Here is a 22,570-nt window from a genome sequence, read left to right as displayed (position 1 = left end):
AGAAAAACAAGAAATGGGAAAAGGATTCCATATTTAGTAAATGGTGCTGGGAAAATGGCTAGCCATATGTAGAAAGCTGAAACTGGATCCCTTCCTTACACCTTATACAAAAATTAATTCTAGATGGATTAGAGACTTAAATGATAGACCTAAAACCATAAAAACCCGAGAAGAAAACCTAGCCAATACCATTCAGGACATAGGCATAGGCAAGTACTTCATGTCTAAAACACCAAAAGCAATGGCAACAAAAGCCAAAATTGAGAAATGGAATCTAATTAAACTAAAGCGCTTCTGCACAGCAAAAGAAACTACCATCAGAGTGAACAGGCAACCTACAGATTGGGAGAAAATTTTTGCAATCTACTCATCTGACAAAGGGCTAATATCCAGAACCTACAAAGAACTCAAACAAATTTACAAGAAAGAAGCAAAGAATCCCATCAAAAAGTGGACAAAGGATATGAACAGACACTTCTCAAAAGAAGACATTTAAGCAGCCAACAGACACATGAAAAAATGCTCAACATCACTGGCCATCAGAGAAATGTGAATCAAAACCACAATGAGATACCATCTCACACCAGTTAGGATGGCGATCATTAAAAAATCAGGAAACAACAGGTTCTGGAGAGGATGTGGAGAAACAGGAATACTTTTACACTGTTCGTGGGATGTACACTAGTTCCACCATTGTGGAAGACAGTGTGGCAATTCCTCAAGGATCTAGAACTAGAAATACCATTTGACCCAGCCATCCCATTACTGGGTATATACCCAAAGGATTATAAATCATGCTGCTATAAAGACACATGCACACGTATGTTTATTGCGGCACTATTCACATAGCAAAGACTTGGAATCAACCCAAATGTCCATCCATGATAGACTGGATTAAGAAAATGTGGCACATATACACCATGGAATACTATGCAGCTATACAAAAGGATGAGTTCATTTCCTTTGTAGGGACATGGATGCAGCTGGAAACCATCATCCTCAGCAAACTATTGCAAGAACAGAAAACCAAACACCGTGTGTTTCTCACTCCTTAAGGGTGGGAACTGAACAATGAGAACACTTGGACACAGGAAGGGAACATCACACACACACTGGGGCCTGTCATGGGGCGGAGTGAGGGGGTAGGGATAGCATTAGGAGATATACCTAATGTAAATGACAAGTTAATGGGTGCAGCACACCAACATGGTACATATATACATATGTAACAAACCTGCACGTTGTGCACATGTACCCTAGAACTTAAAGTAAAATTAAAAAAAAAAAAAAAAAACAAGATGACCAGGCACCAGAACCTGTGAAATAAAAAAAAAAAAAAAAAAGAAACTCTGGTAGCAGCAATATAAGGAAATACACACACACACACACAATTATGTGTACATATATAAATATTTACATTTATATTTGAGAGAGGGTCTCACTCGGTCTCAAAGAGTCATCCAGGCTGGAGCGCAGTGGCACCATCATGGGTCACTGCAGCCTTGACCTCCTCAGGCTCAGGTGATCCTCCCACCTCAGCTCCCCTAGTAGCTGAGACAAATGCATCCACCACCACACCCGGCTATTATTATTATTATTTTTGTAGTATATTTTTTGGTAGAGATGGCATTTTGCCATGTTGCCCAGGCTGGTCTTGAGCTCCTGGGCTCAAGAAATCTGCCCACCTCCGCCTCCCAAAGTGCTGGGATAACAGGTGTGAGGCACTGTACCAGGCCCAATTATTCATATTTTATCTCATGTTAATAATAACGGACAGTATTTCTTCACTCTTTAGGATTGGGTCTCTATATGCTCTATATGTTTCTGATTTTTGCATGAAATTAATAAGTATACTTGAGATGTTCTCACAGAAAAACAAACTTTTTCTTACAGGGCCCTCTATTTGTGAAATGCTCACCATCAACAGGTAAGTCTTCACACAGTTTCTCAATTTCTTCTTCCTCAAGTGGGATTCTCATGTTTTCAAGAGCATCATCTATTTTATTGACATTAACCTTTCCTCCTTAAAAAAGAAGGGGATAAGAATAAGAAAAATTTGTATGTATGCTAAAGACAGAAAAATGCTTGCTTATTTTAGTCAATCAACACAGACAGGAAGCATCATAAAACCTTTGAAGTGAACAAAAGAATCAGTTGTGGAGCAGGAACAGAAAAGTTTTCCCCATCAGTGTTCGAGAAAACACTGCTACAGCAATTTGTAGGAGGAAAAAGAGCAAGCAAGACTGATGAATTACAGCAAAGAGACAACAATCCAAAGATTTCTTACCAGTAAGATTTGAAATTTGCTACAGTGACAAAATAGTGAAAGCTATTACCCCAAATGTGATTGTGTACGAGTAACAACGCCAGTTCATAATTTGAAGAATATATTAACATAATTAGTAATCTAATCATTGGGAAATAAGATAGGTTTTAAGAAAGTAAACACAAAAGCTTGAAGAACTCAGTTTTATCTTTTCTAGCATGATTTTTACTCACCTCTGTAAGTCTTCACTCCATCCATCAGCCTATCTTTATATACCCTTTTATTATCTGTAAAATAAGTCTCAATTTAATTCACAAGGAAGTGGAAATTCAGAAAGACATTAATGCTTATTAGTAAATTTTAATAAATTTATCTTAATAATAATCCAAAGAAGGAAGTAAAGAAATTAATAAGTTTCTCAAGGTTAACTATATTCTGGTATTTGGTGTACTATTAGTGGAACTCTAACATGTTGAAATAGATTTTTTCTTTTCTTTTTTTTAGAGGTGCATCTTTCTTCCTTTCCACAATTCTTGTATCATCTTTTCCTATCTTTAGCTTTAGTTTTGTTATAAATGCTGAGTCTCACATTTAAAATTGTTTATCCCATAATAGCAATACCCCAAAGAAGACATTACCTCCCAAATTAAGATATAAATGGTAAAGACAGTACATTTTATATTAGAATTGGCTCTTCCTATGCTTGATTTTCTCTTAATTTTTAATAGGACTTTAAACAGTCATACTTCTAGAATTTTATGTGTACAACTCATAAATTCAAGATTCTCTGAAATTGAATGCAAGGTCTGAAATGCTTACCATCCAATGGCACTATGTCCAGTAGATCCTGGTTTTCTTTATTTGTAAATTCAATACCTACATTTCCTAGATAAAGTTGTATGTCACTGGCATTTATCTTATCACCTTGGAAAAAGATGGGAAACATAAGTGAATATTTTCACATACAATGATTCTAAATTTAGACAATTATAATAAAATAGTAATATCTCAACTTGCAAGAGATGTAATTGTAGAAGAACAAGAACACAATGTGGATTATCTGACTGCAGAGCATCATAAGAAGGAGCTAAAAATAGAATATTTCCTTTAAGCCTGGTCAAAAGAATGCTTTTATTCATGCTCTGAAAACAATGGAAACAAGCCGGATACTTATAATAAAATAGACTTCTTTTAAAAAGAAAAGCTACTCCTAAAAAAGTAGGCAATAAAAAAACTCACCAGTATTCTTAAAAAGAAGCATGTCATCAATACTTTGGTGAAATAAGGCTTGTGTATCATTTATATAATACTGAGGCATTCCATAAATAAATATATCAAAATAGTTTTACGTATAATAAGGGATCTTGATTTTATATCTTTTTGTTAGCATTTCTCACTCACCAGAAAATAAATTGGCTGCACTGATCACAGAATTTAATAAAATCTTTCCATTGTCTGAAATACAAAGCATAAATCAGGTAAAATAATTTTTTTATTGCTATTAGGAATGAGATCACTTTTTTTCTTAAAATTTTCTAAGTTAACATTGCTTTCAGAGAGAGCATTTGTTAATTTTTGAGTGTTTTTCTTGTACTCAACTACCTCATAGAATTCAAAAGACCATGTTTTAAATGCTAAATTGGATCTTAAATTCTTCTCCTAAACTGTCATTTTGACCTAAAAGATATCTGTCCAATGCCAGATGAATGGTCTCAAGTCAGAAATTGCTTACCCTCTATTTCAACTCCACTCTGACATTCATCTCATATTTGTTAAATAAAAACATGATCACCTCTATTTGTATAATACTTTTTTTTTTCTGAACAATTCCAAACCTTTTTTACCTTCTCACTTAGTTTTGTCAGTCTCCGACCTTTTGTAACATTTATTTCAATATCTTCCATTGTTTTCTTCTGAAGTGTTTGTTTTTCTAGTTAAATCTAAATCTACCAGTGTCCTTATTGGTTCTCTGACAACATTGAGATTAATAACCAGAAGTCATATTTTTATCCTTGAGGACTGTAACTCTACAAGTACTTCTTACTATTTATTTTCTTTTTCTTTTTTTAAGAGACAGACTCTTGCTCTGTTACCCAGTCTGGAGTGCAATGGTGCAGTCATAGCTCACTGCAACCTCAAACTTCTGGGCTCAAGCAATCCTCCTGCCTTGGCTTCCCAAAGTGTTGGGATTATAGGTGTGAGCTACTGTGCCTGGCCTTCTTACTTTCTTTATTTTTGAGACGGAGTCTCACTCTATCGCCAATGCTGGACTGCAGTGGCACAATCTGGGCTCACTGTGACCTCTGCCTTACGGGTTCAAGTGATTCTCCTGCCTCAGTCTCCCAAGTAGCTGGGATTATAGGCCTGGTCCACTATATCCGGCTAATTTTTGTATTTTTAGTAGAGATGGGGTTTCACCATGTTGGCTCAGTTGGTCTTGAACTTCTGACCTCAGGTGATCTGCCTGCCTTGGCCTCCCAAAGTGCTGGGATCACAGGCGTGATCCACTGTGCCCAGCCCTGGCCTCCTTACTTTCTAAGTGAAATTGAATAAGCAAACTCTCAGAGGTTTTACAAGAGGATTTTAAAGATTCTTCAGAAAGAAAGTGATAAATGGTAAATGAAATACCATCAATTTTCAAATGGTTCCGTAGATCTTTCATTTCTTCATTTTCAAGTTTGTAGTTCATGTTTTCCAGAATGGTTTCTAGTTTATTTTCAAAGACCTTCCCTCCTTAAGAAAAAATATGTGAAATAAGAAAAATGTGAAATAATACCTTAACCTTAAAAATTCTACTTAGGTATATGCCCTAAACTCCAGTGAGAGGGAGAAAAGCAAAGTCACAATGCAGATGTTCAGAGAGAACACAAAACCAAGGTGGCAGGGGATTGGGTATGGATATGAGGAAAAAGAACAGCTCCTTATACTTGTTGCATGATACCCTGCTAACATTTTAAGTAGACATTTGAAACAAAGAGAATGAATAAGGTTTATTATTCATTCTTCAGCTATTACTCATCGTGGAGAAATATGTTAGAAACAACAGCCGTAATAGCAGCCACTGAATTTGAAACCTACCATTATAACAGTAAATTGTCTGTACAAATTTAGTATTTATCTGAGCTTAAGCTATAAGTCAGAAAAGGAAAGAAAAACTTTAGTAAACTAACTGTTAAATATAGCACAGTGAATCAACACCTCTCATCTGTGAAATGGTGATAATAAAAGTACCTACCTCATAGTATTTCTGTGAGAATTAAATAAATATATGTAAAGTATTTGGAATAGTGCCTGGTACACCACTCATTAGAAATTAGCTATTGCTATCATTAAGTAATTAAAAGGATTTTCAATTAAAAAAAATTTTTTTCAACTTTTATTTTAGGTTCAGGGGTACATTTGCTGCTTTCTTACATCGGTAAATTGTGTGTTGCTGAGGTTTGTTGTATAAATGATCCCATCACCTAGGTAGTGTGCATAGTACCCAACAGACAGCTTTTCAACCCTTGACCCCTCTTGGCCTACCTCCTCTACCCTTCCTAATAGTCCCCAGTGCCCAATGTCTATTGTTCTCATCTTTATGTCCAGGTATAGTCAATGGTCAGCTCCCACTTATAAGCGATAATATGCAGTATTTTGTTTTCTGTCCCTGTGTTAATTTGCTTAGAATAATAGCTTCCAGCTACACCCATGTTGCTGCAAAGGGCAGGATTTTGTTCTTTTTTATGGATGCATAGTATTTCATGGTGTATATATACCACATTTTCTTTATCTAGTCTACTACTGATAGGTATCTAGGTTGATTCCATGTCTTTGGTATTGCAAATATACTGTGATGAACTTACAAGTGTATGTGTCTTTTTGGTAGAATGACTTATTTTCCTTTGGGTATATACCCAGTAGTGGGATTTCTGGGTCAGATGGTAGTTTAACCCCCAAATCTCTGAGAAATCTCCAAACTGCTCTCCACAGTGGCTGAACTAATTACATTTGTTCCCTTTTCTCCACAGCCTCATCAACATCTGTTATTTTTTGTCTTTTTAAGAAAAGCCATTCTGACTGGTGTGAGATGGTATCTTATTGTGGTTTTGACTTACATTTCTTTAATGATTAGTGATGTTGAGCATTTTTTCATATGTTTGCCAGCTACATGTATGTCTTCTTTTGAGAAGTATCTGTTTTTATCCTTTGTAAAGGGACTTTAGAAAAGGAAATATAAAGCTTAAGATTTCAATTTTACTTAACTTCTTATTACACATATTACTCACCTTGGAAAGTCTTTAAACGATCTAGTAACAGATTGCGACACACCTTTCCATCAGCTATAAGACAAGGCATAATTGATGTCATAGAGAAAGTGATACAGAAATTCATAACAAGAATATATAGACTATTATTTCATAAAGACAACAATCTTACATGATTTGCCTTATAGATTTAACCAGTTTCGCATCCACACATCCTTCTCTTCCTTGGCTTTAGGCATAAAGTGAAGGAGTAAAGTTCTAAACTTATCCATCTTACTATGCTGAAACTATCTTTCTGCCTTGACTCTTTTTATCCTGCTATTATTATATGACTTCTCTTTTTTCTCCCTTTTCTTTATGCTTTAGGACTTCCAGACATTCCCAAGGTAATAAACTAAATTAAAAATGTTTAATAAATTAAAAACTCCTTATTCATTTACAAAGTTTTCAAGCTCAGTCCCAATAAGTAAGCTCCATCACCATAATAGTCTTCATGAGAGCAAGGACTTTTGTCTTTAATCTCATTATCTAAGAAGTACTCAGTAAATATGTTGAATATAAATATAGGTGGAATAAATGTTTAATGATTCTCACCTCCCCCAATACCATCACCTAAACTAAGTTCCCCCAAAGGTCAAACTGTATCAGAAATGCTCACAAGTAACTGGCAGAGTTTTTAGCAGCTTCCAGCGTTCCTTAGGTGTGAGTTCTATCCCTATGTTTTTCAAAATATCATCTACTTCATTAGTATTAATCTTGGTTCCTTTGAAAAGATGGAAAAGATGATGAAAAATCTGAGTGAGTGACAAATGATTTTAAACTATGAATGCCATCTAAGTTTAATTGCAGGCTTAAATAGTCAAAATGCTGAGTCAAAATTCTAAGGGGATGTCAGAAATATAACTCAATCTCAAAATTCTAGAGAAGAAAATACCTTTTGAACGCTCTAATAATAACAGGATAAATCAACACTCTGAAATGGGGCTTGTATAAAGGTATATATCTATGACTACTGTATAAATGACTGTAAATAATTCTTTGAAGATAGGTAGCATCCATATTTGCCTATGTGATAAGATGAATTATTCCTAAAAAGAATTATGACAATGTTTTGTTTCACCAATTATATGGTAATCTAGATTTCTATCTGTTTAAACAATGGAAAAGTGATGTTCATTATTGAAAAAAATACAGAAGATATAAGGTATTTTACCAAGACTTTATAATTTGGTAGTTTTGCTCAAAAAGTATATAATCAAAAACTATCCTGGGTTATTGGATAAAAGATACCATAATATACTAAAAGGACTAACAAGTCAATGTCAGTATGATGGAAATAGAGTATTTAAAGGTATAACAGAAAAAGTATTAGAATATAGCTATTGGGCGGAGCAAGATGGCTGAATAGGAACAGCTCCAGTCTCCAACTCCCAGTGCCAGCGACACAGAAGACAGGTGATTTCTGCATTTTCAACTGAGGTACTGGGTTTATCTCACTAGGGAGTGCCTGACAAATCAGTGCTGCTCAGCTGCTGTAGCCCGACCAGTGAGAGCTGAAGCAGGGCGAGGCATCGCCTCACCTGGGAAGCGCAAGGGGGAAGGGAATCCCTTTTCCTAGCCAGGGGAACTGAGACCCACAACACCTGGAAAATGGGGTAACTCCCAACCCAATACTGCGCTCTACCAAGGATCTTAGCAAACGGGCACACCAGGAGACTATATCCCACACCTGGCCGGGAGGGTCCCATGCCCACCGAGCCTCCCTCATTGCTGGCACAGCAGTCTGTGATCTCGCAGCAAGGCAGCAGCGAGGCTGGGGGAGGGGCGCCTGCCATTGCTGAGGCTTAAGTAGATAAACAAAGCGGCTAGGAAGCTCAGCAAGGCAGCAGCCAGGCTGGGGGAGGGGCGCCTGCCATTGCTGAGGCTTAAGTAGATAAACAAAGCGGCTAGGAAGCTCGAACTGGGTGGAGCTCACAGCAGCTCAAGGAGTCCTGCCTGTCTCTGTAGACTCCACCTCTGGGGACAGGGCACAGCTAAACAACAACAACAACAACAACAACAAAAAGCAGCTGAAACCTCTGCAGACGCAAACGACTCTGTCTGACAGCTTTGAAGAGAGCAGTGGATCTCCCAACACGGAGGCTGAGATCTGAGAAGGGACAGACTGCCTGCTCAAGTGGGTCCCTGACCCCTGAGTAGCCTAACTGGGAGACATCCCCCACTAGGGGCAGACCGACACCCTACACCCTACACCCTACACCTGTACACGGTGGAGTACACCCCTGAGAGGAAGCTTCCAAAGCAAGAATCAGACAGGTACACTCGCTGTTCAGCAATATTCTATCTTCTGCAGCCTCTGCTGCTGATACCCAGGCAAACAAGGTCTGGAGTGGACCTCAAGCAATCTCCAACAGACCTACAGCTGAGGGTCCTGACTGTTAGAAGGAAAACTAACAAACAGGAAGGACACCCACACCAAAACCCCATCAGTACGTCACCATCATCAAAGACCAGAGGCAGATAAAACCACAAAGATGGGGAAAAAGCAGGACAGAAAAGCTGGAAATTCAAAAAATAAGAGCGCATCGCCCACTGCAAAGGAACGCAGCTCATTGCCAGCAACGGATCAAAGATGGATGGAGAATGACTTTGACAAGATGAGAGAAGAAGGCTTCAGTCCATCAAACTTCTCAGAGCTAAAGGAGGAATTAAATACCCAGTGCAAAGAAACTAAAAATCTTGAAAAAAGAGTGGAAGAATTGATAACTAGAATAATTAATGCAGAGAAGGCCATAAATGAATGCACAGAGATGAAAACCATGACACGAGAAATACGTGACAAATGCACAAGCTTCAGTAACCGACTTGATCAACTGGAAGAAAGAGTATCAGCGACTAAGGATCAAATGAATGAAATGAAGCGAGAAGAGAAACCTAAAGAAAAAAGAAGAAAAAGAAATGAACAAAGCCTGCAAGAAGTATGAGATTATGTAAAAAGACCAAATCTACGTCTGATTGGGGTGCCTGAAAGTGAGGGGGAAAATGGAACCAAATTGGAAAACACTCTTCAGGATATCATCCAGGAGAACTTCCCCAACCTAGTAGGGCAGGCCAACATTCAAATTCAGGAAATACAGAGAATGCCACAAAGATACTCCTCAAGAAGAGCAACTCCAAGACACATAATTGCCAGATTCACCAAAGTTGAAATGAAGGAAAAAATCTTAAGGGCAGCCAGAGAGAAAGGTCGGGTTACCCACAAAGGGAAGCCCATCAGACTAACAGCAGATCTCTCGGCAGAAACTCTCCAAGCCAGAAGAGAGTGGGGGCCAATATTCAACATTCTTAAAGAAAAGAATTTTAAACCCAGAATTTCATATCCAGCCAAACTAAGTTTCATAAGTGAAGGAGAAATAAAATCCTTTACAGATAAGCAAATGCTTAGAGATTTTGTCACCACCAGGCCTGCCTTACAAGAGACCCTGAAGGAAGCACTAAACATGGAAAGGAACAACCGATACCAGCCATTGCAAAAACATGCCAAAATGTAAAGACCATCGAGGCTAGGAAGAAACCGCATCAACTAACGAGCAAAATAACCAGTTAATATCATAATGGCAGGATCAAGTTCACACATAACAATATTAACCTTAAATGAAAATGGACTAAATGCTCCAATTAAAAGACATACACTGGCAAACTGGATAAAGAGTCAAGACCCATCAGTTTGCTGTATTCAGGAGACCCAACTCACATGCAGAGACACACATAGACTCAAAATAAAGGGATGGAGGAAGATCTACCAAGCAAATGGAGACCAAAAAAAAGCAGGGGTTGCAATACTAGTCTCTAATAAAATAGACTTTAAACCATCAAAGATCAAAAGAGACAAAGAAGGCCATTACATAATGGTAAAGGGACCAATTCAACAGGAAGAGCTAACTATCCTAAATATATATGCACCCAATACAGGAGCACCCAGATGCATAAAGCAAGTCCTTAAAGACTTACAAAGAGACTTAGACTCCCATACAATAATAATGGGAGACTTCAACACCCCACTGTCAATATTAGACAGATCAACGAGACAGAAAATTAACAAGGATATCCAGGAATTGAACTCATCTCTGTAGCAAGCAGACCTAATAGACATCTATAGAACTCTCCACCCCAAATCAACAGAATATACATTCTACTCAGCACCACATCACACTTATTCCAAAATTGACCACATAATTGGAAGTAAAGCACTCCTCAGCAAATGTACAAGAATAGAAATTATAACAAACTGTCTCTCAGACCACAGTGCAATCAAACTAGAACTCAGGACTAAGAAACTCAATCAAAACCGCTCAACTACATGGAAACTGAATAACCTGCTCCTGAATGACTACTGGGTACATAACGAAATGAAGGCAGAAATAAAGATGTTCTTTGAAACCAATGAGAACAAAGATACAACATACCAGAATCTCTGGGACGCATTTAAAGCAGTGTGTAGAGGGAAATTTATAGCACTAAATGCCCACAAGAGAAAGCTGGAAAGATCTAAAATTGACACTCTAACATCACAATTGAAAGAACTAGAGAAGCAAGAACAAACACATTCAAAAGCTAGCAGAAGGCAAGAAATAACTAAGATCAGAGCAGAACTGAAGGAGATAGAGACACAAAAAACCCTCCAAAAAATCAATGAATCCAGGAGTTGGTTTTTTGAAAAGATCAACAAAATTGACAGACCACTAGCAAGACTAATAAAGAAGAAAAGAGAGAAGAATCAAATCGACGCAATTAAAAATGATAAAGGGGATATCACCACCGACCCCACAGAAATACAAACTACCATCAGAGAATACTATAAACACCTCTACGCAAATAAACTGGAAAACCTAGAAGAAATGGATAATTTCCTGGACACTTACACTCTTCCAAGACTAAACCAGGAAGAAGTTGAATCCCTGAATAGACCAATAGTAGGCTCTGAAATTGAGGCAATAATTAATAGCCTACCAACCAAAAAAAGTCCAGGACCAGATGGATTCACAGCTGAATTCTACCAGAGGTACAAGGAGGAGCTGGTACCATTCCTTCTGAAACTATTCCAATCAATAGAAAAAGAGGGAATCCTCCCTAACTCATTTTATGAGGCCAACATCATCCTGATACCAAAGCCTGGCAGAGACACAACAAAAAAAGAGAATTTTAGACCAATATCCCTGATGAACATCGATGCAAAAATCCTCAATAAAATACTGGCAAACCGGATTCAACAACACATCAAAAAGCTTATCCACCATGATCAAGTGGGCTTCATCCCTGGGATGCAAGGCTGGTTCAACATTCGCAAATCAATAAACATAATCCAGCATATAAACAGAACCAAAGACAAGAACCACATGATTATCTCAATAGATGCAGAAAAGGCTTTTGACAAAATTCAACAGCCCTTCATGCTAAAAACACTCAATAAATTCGGTATTGATGGAACGTACCTCAAAATAATAAGAGCTATTTATGACAAACCCACAGCCAATATCATACTGAATGGGCAAAAACTGGAAAAATTCCCTTTGAAAACTGGCACAAGACAGGGATGCCCTCTCTCACCACTCCTATTCAACATAGTGTTGGAAGTTCTGGCCAGGGCAATCAGGCAAGAGAAATAAATCAAGGGTATTCAGTTAGGAAAAGAAGAAGTCAAATTGTCCCTGTTTGCAGATGACATGATTGTATATTTAAAAAACCCCATCATCTCAGCCCAAAATCTCCTTAAGCTGATAAGCAACTTCAGCAAAGTCTCAGGATACAAAATTAATGTGCAAAAATCACAAGCATTCTTATACACCAGTAACAGACAAACAGAGAGCCAAATCATGAATGAACTTCCATTCACAATTGCTTCAAAGAGAATGAAATACCTAGGAATCATCCAACTTACAAGGGATGTAAAGGACCTCTTCAAGGAGAACTACAAACCACTGCTCCTCGAAATAAAAGAGGACACAACCAAATGGAAGAACATACCATGCTCATGGATAGGAAGAATCAATATCGTGAAAATGGCCATACTGCCCAAGGTAATTTATAGATTCAATGCCATCCCCATCAAGCTACCAATGACTTTCTTCACAGAATTGGAAAAAACTGCTTTAAAGTTCATAAAAAGAGCCTGCATTGCCAAGACAATCCTAAGTCAAAAGAACAAAGCTGGAGGCATCACACTACCTGAGTTCAAACTACACTACAAGGCTACAGTAACCAAAACAGCATGGTACTGGTACCAAAACAGAGATATAGACCAATGAGACAGAACAGAGTCCTCAGAAATAATACCACACATCTACAGCCATCTGATCTTTGACAAACCTGAGAAAAACAAGAAATGGGGAAAGGATTCCCTATTTAATAAATGGTGCTGGGAAAAAAATTCCCTATTTAATAAATGGTGCTGGCTAGCCATAAGTAGAAAGCTGAAACTGGATCCTTTCCTTACTCCTTATACGAAAATTAATTCAAGATGGATCAGAGACTTAAATGTTAGACCTAATACCATAAAAACCCTAGAAGAAAATCTAGGTAATACCATTCAGAACATAGGCATGGGCAAGGACTTCTCTAAAACACCAAAAGCAACGGCAACAAAAGCCAAAATTGACAAATGGGATCTCATTAAACTAAAGAGCTTCTGCACAGCAAAAGAAACTACCATCAGAGTGAACAGGCAACCTACAGATTGGGAGAAAATTTTTGCAACCTACTCATCTGACAAAGGGCTAATATCCAGAACCTATAAAGAACTCAAACAAATTTACAAGAAAAAAACAAACAACCCCATCGAAAAGTGGGCAAAGGATATGAACAGACACTTCTCAAAAGAAGACATTCATACAGCCAACAGACAGATGAAAAAATGCTCATCATCACTGGCCATCAGAGAAATGCAAATCAAAACCACAATGAGATACCATCTCACACCAGTTAGAATGGCAATCATTAAAAAGTCAGGAAACAACAGGTGCTGGAGAGGATGTGGAGAAATGGGAACACTTTTACACTGTTGGTGGGATTGTAAACTAGTTCAACCATTATGGAAAACAGTATGGTGATTCCTCAAGGACCTAGAACTAGAAGTACCATATGACCCAGCCATCCCATTACTGGGTATATACCCAAAGGATTATAAATCATGCTGCTATAAAGACACATGCACACGTATGTTTATTGCAGCACTATTCACAATAGCAAAGACTTGGAATCAACCCAAATGTCCATCAGTGACAGACTGGATTAAGAAAATGTGGCACATATACACCATGGAATACTATGCAGCCACAAAAAAGGATGAGTTTGTGTCCTTTGTAGGGACATGGATGCAGCTGGAAACCATCATTCTCAGCAAACTATCGCAAGAACAGAAAAACAAACACCGCATGTTCTCACTCATAGGTGGGAACTGAACAATGAGATCACTTGGACTTGGGAAGGGGAACATCATACACCGGAGCCTATTATGGGGAGGGGGGAGGGGGGAGGGATTGCATTGGGAGTTATACCTGATGTAAATGACGAGTTGATGGGTGCTGACAAGTTGATGGGTGCAGCACGCCAACATGGCACAAGTATACATATGTAACAAACCTGCATGTTATCCACATGTACCCTAGAACTTAAATTATAATAATAATAAAAAAAAGAATATAGCTATTTACAACAATTTTCCCTATAACTTTTTTTTTTTTTTTTTGGCTGGAGTGCAGTGGTGAGATCTTGGCTCACTGTAACCTCTGACCCCCGGGTTCCAGCGATTCTCCCACCTCACTCTCCTAAGTAGCTGGGATTACAGGCACGCACCACCAGTCCCAGCTAATTTTTTATATTTTTAGTAGAGACGGGGTTTCACCACATTGGCCAGGCTGGTCTCGAACTCCTGAGCTCCAGTGATCCATCTGCCTCGGCCTCCCAAAGTGCTGGAATTATAGGCGTGAGCCACTGTGCCCGGCCTACCTATAATTTTTCACTCACCTGTAAATGACTCTACATTTTCCATGACCTTATTGAGTTTAACCTTCTTTTCATCTGTAAGATAAGGTACAAATGAGACCAGCCATAATGACTCAGACCCAGAAAATATGCTATTAACACCTTACATTGTAGAATACAACATTAACATTCAGAAGTTTGCCCTGATTTGTTCTATAAATGTATTCATTTTCATGCCCAGATGATCATGGTAGTGAAGAATGAAGTTCCAAATATGATAACTATATAGCACAGAAGAAGAAATTAAAGTATATAAAATTCTATACACAATGGTTCTAGGAAATTTTGAAAGCATTGCTTTGACTTCCTTTCCACTTGGCCTGTCCCACTTTAGAATCCAGGAATAACCCTATGTTTGACCACTTTATTATTACAGGATTTGAAAGAAATATATTCTATAATATTGGTGTATTTACCTACCTAAAGGATCATGGCTACTTCTACATGCAACTGTTACTCAGCCCTTTCTCCATGCTTCTGACTCCCTGGCCACAAAGATTTCCAATCTTTGCTGACTCTCATTTAATTTGTGTACTTACTAGTTGATAATTCTCATCTCAAGGGCCACATCACACAACCTCCTTAAAGAATCATTCCTATCATAGTCTGTGTGGCTCTGCTTACCTCTCTTATGTGAGACAGTATGATTTGGTAGAAAGGGCAAACCTTTCAAGTTATATAGATCTGAATTGCCATCTTTACTTTTCCATTTAGTGGCCACATGGCCTCAGGCAAATCAATTAACCTTTGTGACTGATTTTCCATTTCCACATCAGATCCATTAGGATGATAATCTACTTTGCAGTTATTTTGAGGACTATTAACATATGTCAAGTACTGATTATTGTTTTTGGTATATAGTAGGCAGTTAATACTTGATAATTATTGTCTGTGGCTATTTCAATAGAGGTGATTAGTTTATATTACCAGGAATATGACAGCATGAGAATAAGAGAAAGAGGATTGGCCAGTTTCCTGTATTAGCTACTTAATTAGTATGCAATTCTGTGTTCTTATTAATTAAATTAATATTATTTTGTGCAAATAGTCTTGCAAAATATCTGTTCAAGTGGGTAAGACTGACCTGATTTATATTAGCAAATATTTCTAGTAAAAAGACACATTAAATAGAGCAAGACTATACATAAAATTCTGAATCTGTGTGCTTTGGATCAGAAAGAAGAGAGATAGCGGTAATACATTTTTATAGTACAGTAAGGATCTTAGATAATTGGCTTTTAATTCAACATATCATTCACAATCTCAGACCCACACAATACACTATAATACTAAGGAAAGCCACTGTGTTGCTTACCAGAGAGAAGGATGCATTTTCTATTTCTTTTTCATAGGATTTTAAAAACTACACTTTTTATATGATCAAAACAACATGCTGGAAAGGAACAACCAGTACCAGCCACTGTAAAAACGTGCCAAATTGTAAAGACCATCGATGCTATGAAGAAACTGCATCAATTAATGGGCAAAATAACCAGCTAACATCATAATGACAGGATCAAATTCACACATAACAATATCAATCTTAAATGTAAACGGGCTAAATACCCCAATTAAAAGACACAGACTGGCAAATTGGATAAAGAGTCAAGACCCATCAGTGTGCTGTATTCAGGAGACCCATCTCACATGCAGAGACACACATAAGCTCAAAATAAAGGGATGCAGGAAGATCTACCAAGCAAAAAGTCTGAGATAATAGATTTTTTTTAGATGAATACATTTTGAAATTTTATTACAGGATCTCAGAGTTTCCTTGAAGATACAATGACATGCTCACCAGTAGTTGGCAGGTGGTTCTGCAGGTATTCAATTTCCTCATCTTCCAGCTCATAACCCATGTTTTCCAGGATAGTACCAATTTTAGAGACATTGCACTTCCCACCTTAGGAAAGAAGGAAGTGATAAAATATAGGAACTGATAGCTAAGAAAAATACTGGTTATATTCAGTCACCAATAAAAATCAAATAGAACAAATCCATTGCCAGTAATAATTTTTTTAAAAAACTGTTCAGGGCTACAAAAATAAAGCCTTACTGTGGAAGCCAGGAATATAATATGTTTTGCCACTCTTGTTTCAGGGGAAGCTTTCTATACTTTGGAAAAAAGGTGTATTTAGAAGAAAACTATATATTACATAATATATAATTTTATTATATACTAATTATATGTACTACTTTTTTACATTATAAATTACATATGTTTTTTTTAAATGAACTTGATGAATTGTGTTAGATAAGAATTAGAGCTCTGGACAGCAAATAGAATTTAAAACTTTTGCGAAGTATAAATTATCACATTAAATATAGTTGTATCTAAGACCTATAGGCTAATGTAACAATAAAATAGATAATCTAATTGTTATCTAACGATAAGGTCTTTTAATAGTTAAGGTAAAGCTTACAAGTCATAGTTTTACTTGCCTTATTGGGCTTTTTTACTTACCAGGAAATGATTTTATATTATCAAGCAATATATTTTTATATACCTTTCCGTCATCTGTAAAATAAGGCACAGTTAAGATCAAAGAAAAAATTACAGAGACAGTCAAAAAAAGAGTAGAAAGAACATATATATATATATATACACACACACATACATATATATATATAGAGAGAGACAGAGAGAGAGAGAGAGAGAGAGAAAGAGATGGAATCTCACTCTGTTGCCCAGGCTAGAGTGCAGTGGCGCAATCTCAGCTCACTCTGCCTCTCAGGTTCAAGCGATTCTTCCACCTCAGCCTCCTAAGTAGCTGGGATTATAGGCATGCGCTACCATGCCCAGCTAATTTTTGTATTTTTAGTAGAGATGGGGTTTTGCCATGTTGGCCAGGCTAGTCTCGAACTCCTGACCTCAGGTGATCACCCACCGTGGCCTCCGAAAGTGCTGGGATTACAGGTGTGAGCCACCATGCCCAGCTGCAATTTTTAAATGCAGATTTTAAAAAAGTACTTTCTTAATTTGCATTCCTACATTTCCTACAGCCACACCTCTTCATAACTAAGTCCAAAAATAAGATGAGAATAAAATTCTTAATGTGGACAGTCCATTCATTCTTATACACTGAAACAGATGTGCCTTTTCCCCACTCTGCTTTTTCCCTTTTCCTTCTCTCTGCTACTAACTAATTCAGCTTTCTTTCTTTTCTCTTTGGCCTCCTTAAGCTTTATTTAATCTCAGGGTAATGATACTCTTAATAGCAGGACTCAGGTTTGAAGATATGACAGCCTCTCAAAACTAAAAATTTAAATGTCAAATGCATAATATATTTACAACCAGAGGTTAATCTTTTTCTTTTTTTTTGATGATGTCCCACTGCATTGTGCAGGCTGGAGTGCAGTGGCACGATCTCGGCTCACTGCAACCTCTGCCTCTGTGGTTCAAGCGACTCTCCTGCCTCAGCCTCCTGAGTAACTGGGATTACAGGCACGCACCACCACGCCTGGCTAATTTTTGTAATTTTTAGTAGGGACGGGGTTTCACCATGTTGGCCAGGTTGGTCTCAAACTCCTGGCATCAGGTAATCTGCCCGCCTTGGCCTCCCAGAGTGCTGGGATTACCACCATGCCCGGACTCTTTCTGTCTTTTTATAGGAAATCAGAGGGCCCATTTTTATGATATTCTCACATTTAAGTCCACACTAGCACAGAAATATATATCATAGTAGTGCATAAAATACCTACCAGTAATTGGCAACATTTTCATCAGGTTCCAGAGTTCCCTATTTGTGAGCTCTATTCCCATGTCTCCCAGTACTTTTTGTATGTCCTTGGCTTGAATTTTTCCTCCTTGTAAAAGAGACACGTAAGAATTGCCTACTGACTCAAAGTGATGAAAAGTGTTTATGCTTGTATAGTATTATCTACAGCTTTCAGATGAAAAGCACAGGAAATGGAAATTATTTCTTAAAATCTAAATAAGATCCTTATTTATAATGCTCTTAATGACTTAGAGAACTTAACCAGCTCATAGTAAGGGGATGTACAAGATGCTCAGTGATCTAAATATGTATGAACATCACACACCGGGGCCTATTATGGGGAGGGGGTAGAGGGGAGGGATGGCATTGGGAGTTATACCTGATGTAAATGACGAGTTGATGGGTGCTGATGAGTTGATGGGTGCAACACACCAACATGGCACAAGTATACATATGTAACAAACCTGCACGTTGTGCACAGGTACCTTAGAACTTAGAGTATAATTTAAAAAAAAAAAGCAAACAAATCAAAAAACCCTAAAAAAAATATATATGCATAAGCTGTTATGTAATCTGAATCATATTACCATCAGGTGAAATCTGTGTTACTTTTGCTTTGCCTGAATTATGAGATAGATTAGTCTCACTGACTACATTATTTGTATACCTGTCAAAATTTTACCTTAAGGCCGGGCGCGGTGGCTCAAGCCTGTAATCCCAGCACTTTGGGAGGCCGAGGCGGGCGGATCACGAGGTCAGGAGATCGAGACCATCCTGGCTAACATGGTGAAACCCCGTCTCTACTAAAAATACAAAAAACTAGCCGGGCATGGTGGCGGGCGCCTGTAGTCCCAGCTACTCGGAGGCTGAGGCAGGAGAATGGCCTGAACCTGGGAGGCGGAGCTTGCAGTGAGCCGAGATCGCGCCACTGCACTCCAGCTTGGGTGACACAGCGCGAGACTCCGTCTCAAAAAAAAACAAAAACAAAAACAAAACAAAAAACAAAAACAAAAACAAAAACAAAAACAAAATTTTACCTTAACATTTACTGGGTTACAGTAGGTGCTTAGCAAGCATTTTGAATGAATGAATGAACACATGTGTAGCCTATTTAATCACAGTGAAATGCATCACAAAATCAAGGTTTCAGAGTGTAAGACTTGTTATAGAGGTACAGCACCACAAAGTTGTAGCGAAGACATAAATAATTCAGTGAAATCTTCACTATTAAACCCAAATTTTAATCATTAAAAAAGTAGAAGTTAATTAGTCAATGATAGAATAAGAAAACACAATTTTAAATATGTATGTGAAAGTGAAGTATTTGCATTTTGGTTTTATATCTTTTCACAAAATGTCTTGCTCACCTGTGAATTTATTTACTTCTTTTAGTAGTTTATGCAGATCAGTCATCCCAGAAGCTAAAAAACAATCCAAAAATGCAGACAAACATAACTGCATGCTGATTCAAAAAGACTGTCAGAGCAAAGGAATCATTTTCTTTATGATTTGTTTTAAATTATAGCCTAATACATAGATAAGCATAAAATAGGGAAAATTACAAAAATGTTAACTATTAATTTCATCAATTATTCTCTCCTTCTCTCTTTTAAGATCTCAAACTTTATACACTGTGGAACATCTACTCCCTTGGGCATGGTCTCCTTACACTACATACTACCAATTCCTAGGAACAAGATGAAAACATTTCTGTTTGGAACCTTAAGCTATTTCCCCATTGAACACTGCCCCATGCCAACATCCCCCTGTTGTACTTATTTTCTAGTAAATATGTTCATTATATACTCAAAGATATGTTCATTACATACTCAAAATAAAAGTAAATAAACGTGCTTTTAAATAAAAAGAATGTATCTACTTATTCTGTATCCCATCCAGACATCCTAACCCAGCAACTAGCATAAGACTTTATACATAGCAGTATTAAATACTTTACGTTAAATGGTGGATTGGAACATATTACAATGGTACAAGTAGCTCTCAAATCATTGTATTTTTTCAAAGTTGCAGATGCAATATATTTTGGGGTAAGAAGAAAACTAGAAACTATGCACATTATTGGTATTTTGGTATTTTCTTGCCATAAAGGGTTATTTTTTTTTAAATTTTTTTCCAGACAGAGTCTCACTCTGTTACCCAGGCTGGAGAGCAGTGGTGTAATCTTGGCTCACTGCAACCTTCGCCTCCCTGGCTCAAGCAATTCTTGTGCCTTAACCACCCAAGTAACTGGGATTACAGGCATGCACCACAACACCTGGCTAATTTTTATATTTTTAGCAGAAATGAGGTTTTGCCATGTTGGCCAGGCTGGTCTCAATCTCCTGGCCTCAGGTGATCCGCCTGCCTCAACCTCCCAAAGTGGTAGGATTACAGGCATGAGCCACTGCACCTGGTCAAAAGGTTATGTTATTTATTATTATGCAATCCCATTCTTCTTTTGGGGTAGTTTCCAAAACACATTTTCTATGTATTTAGTTAGCAGATTTGCACTTTGGGGGCGCTATATATAGAACAATGTATTACATAAAACTCCTATGGAGCACAGAAAGAAAACAATGTGGAAAATAGTGAAGAGATCTTAAGGGCCATGGAGGACACAGCAATAAGGTTTACCTTACATTTAATCAGAGTTACAGAAGAAACAAACCCACGGAATAAAGACAATAATGGAAGAGATGATGGCTAATAATTTTTCAGATCTGATGAAAGATTCCAATTGTCAGACTCAAAAAGCCCAGTGAATCCCAAGGAGGATAAATAAAAACAAATACATTTCCGTCTTCCATAGTGAAACTTCAAAACTTAAGACAAATGTCTTAAAGCAGCAGCAGCAGCAGCAGCAGCAGCAGCAGCAACAACAACAAAAAGATTACTCTCTCAGGAAAAATAAACATTAGAAAGCAGAAGACAGTGGAATGATATCTAAAATGTGCTAAAAGAAAATAACTGTCTACCTAGACTGCTAGGTCCGGAGAAAATATCTGTCAAAACAAGAGCAAAACAAATATATTTTCAGACCAGAAAGAAAAAAGAAGTATTTGTCACTAGCAAATCCTAAATAAAGGAAATTATTTTAGGCAGAAGAAAAGTGATCCCAAAGGGAAGGCCTGAAGTAAAAGAAAAAATGAAGAGCAAAAAATAGGTAAACATTTGGGTAAATCTGAATAAGTTGTGACTTTATAAGACGTTACTACTGATACAGGTTTGCTGAATTAAAACAAGATAGCATGAATGACATAAAGAAGACTAATATGGGGAAGAGGAAACATAGAGTTAAAATGTTCTTAGGTCCTTCTATTATCTAGGAGAAAATGAATTTGGGGATGCAGTAACCTGCAAATTTATATTATTTTCTTTATCAAGGTCAGCAATAGAAGTGGAGATCTGAACGACTGGGTTGATCAAAATTTGGGGGTTTTATACAGCAGGAATGACAGAGAGAGTAGTTTGACAATGAAAGAAGTTAGGAAACAGTTTGTATATTGAAAGGAGATGGAGAAATCCAGGAACTAGTATTTTTGATGAAGATGAGGTACATTTCTTGGGAACAAGAGAACTGGAAGGTTAAAAAAGAAGGTAAAATATTGCTGGTTATGATTTCTAAAGTACAGGAGATGAGACCAAGGAAGGAATAATGTGAGCCAGTGCCAAAACACAGGAAGAAGGGATTGGGAAGTTGGTACATCACAAAGTTATAGAGAAATGTATAGCTGGATGAAAAGACCTTCCTATGTTATTACACTATGTACTCACAAAAATAAAAAATAAAAAAGTTACTAAAATTATGTAATTAATCTGAAATTAATGATCCTTCTCAGTGGTTAATAAGCTGTCTAGCTTCTTTCAACGACAGACTTATTTTAACTCACTCTAAGACATATACCATGTACCCTGAAATTAGTGAAAATACACTAAATTAAAATGTGTTCTTACGTTAGGACTGAGTTCTTCCCTGAGTTATAAAAAGTCATATTAGCACCCAAACAGATCTAGCCTCAGGAATTCTCATGCATAAGCCTATAAATAAAATTTCCTCAAAAGGTCTAATACTGTCTATACTGCTCACCATCAACTGGTAGGTTTTGTGACAAATCTTTAAGTTCCTTATCTGGAAGCATGATTTTCACATTTTCCAAAACGTTTTCCAGGTTACTAACCTCAACTCTTCCACCTAAGGAAAGAATCAAGAATATGAGGGAAATTTAATGACCTTCTGAACAAGAAAATTTCAATTAATCCCCATGCACTATGGCTATCAGCAAAAATATCAATGACCC

At 37.3% G+C, this 22,570-nt stretch overlaps 1 protein-coding gene and 1 long non-coding RNA gene across 12 annotated transcripts in view; one reads left to right on the top strand and one right to left on the bottom strand.

Moving 5' to 3' along the window:
* Nucleotides 1-20,139, top strand: part of LOC108582686 — a 33,633-nt gene extending 13,494 nt beyond the window's left edge. The window contains exons 2-3 of the long non-coding RNA XR_001896454.3: nucleotides 1,894-1,927; nucleotides 19,887-20,139. This is a non-coding gene — a long non-coding RNA (uncharacterized LOC108582686). The remainder of the gene's footprint in view (nucleotides 1-1,893; nucleotides 1,928-19,886) is intronic.
* The window catches only part of LOC103878903 (EF-hand calcium-binding domain-containing protein 3), a 514,301-nt gene that overhangs the window by 133,925 nt on the left and 357,806 nt on the right, over nucleotides 1-22,570 (bottom strand). For all 11 annotated transcript variants that reach the window (XM_031657656.1, XM_031657654.1, XM_021929308.2 and 8 more), the window contains 13 exons: nucleotides 22,360-22,464; nucleotides 19,640-19,693; nucleotides 18,256-18,360; nucleotides 17,018-17,071; nucleotides 16,352-16,456; nucleotides 14,536-14,589; nucleotides 7,172-7,276; nucleotides 6,535-6,588; nucleotides 4,895-4,999; nucleotides 3,668-3,721; nucleotides 3,086-3,190; nucleotides 2,500-2,553; nucleotides 1,919-2,023 (listed from right to left, as the gene is read on the bottom strand). In XM_031657656.1, the coding sequence (XP_031513516.1) occupies nucleotides 1,919-2,023; nucleotides 2,500-2,553; nucleotides 3,086-3,190; nucleotides 3,668-3,721; nucleotides 4,895-4,999; nucleotides 6,535-6,588; nucleotides 7,172-7,276; nucleotides 14,536-14,589; nucleotides 16,352-16,456; nucleotides 17,018-17,071; nucleotides 18,256-18,360; nucleotides 19,640-19,693; nucleotides 22,360-22,464 (1,059 nt within the window). The remainder of the gene's footprint in view (nucleotides 1-1,918; nucleotides 2,024-2,499; nucleotides 2,554-3,085; nucleotides 3,191-3,667; nucleotides 3,722-4,894; nucleotides 5,000-6,534; nucleotides 6,589-7,171; nucleotides 7,277-14,535; nucleotides 14,590-16,351; nucleotides 16,457-17,017; nucleotides 17,072-18,255; nucleotides 18,361-19,639; nucleotides 19,694-22,359; nucleotides 22,465-22,570) is intronic.

Source organism: Papio anubis, chromosome 17 (assembly GCF_008728515.1).
Source record: "Papio anubis isolate 15944 chromosome 17, Panubis1.0, whole genome shotgun sequence".
Classification (NCBI taxonomy): domain Eukaryota; kingdom Metazoa; phylum Chordata; class Mammalia; order Primates; family Cercopithecidae; genus Papio; species Papio anubis.
Note: the sequence above shows the minus strand (reverse complement) of the source record. Positions and strands in the feature narration are given on the sequence as shown.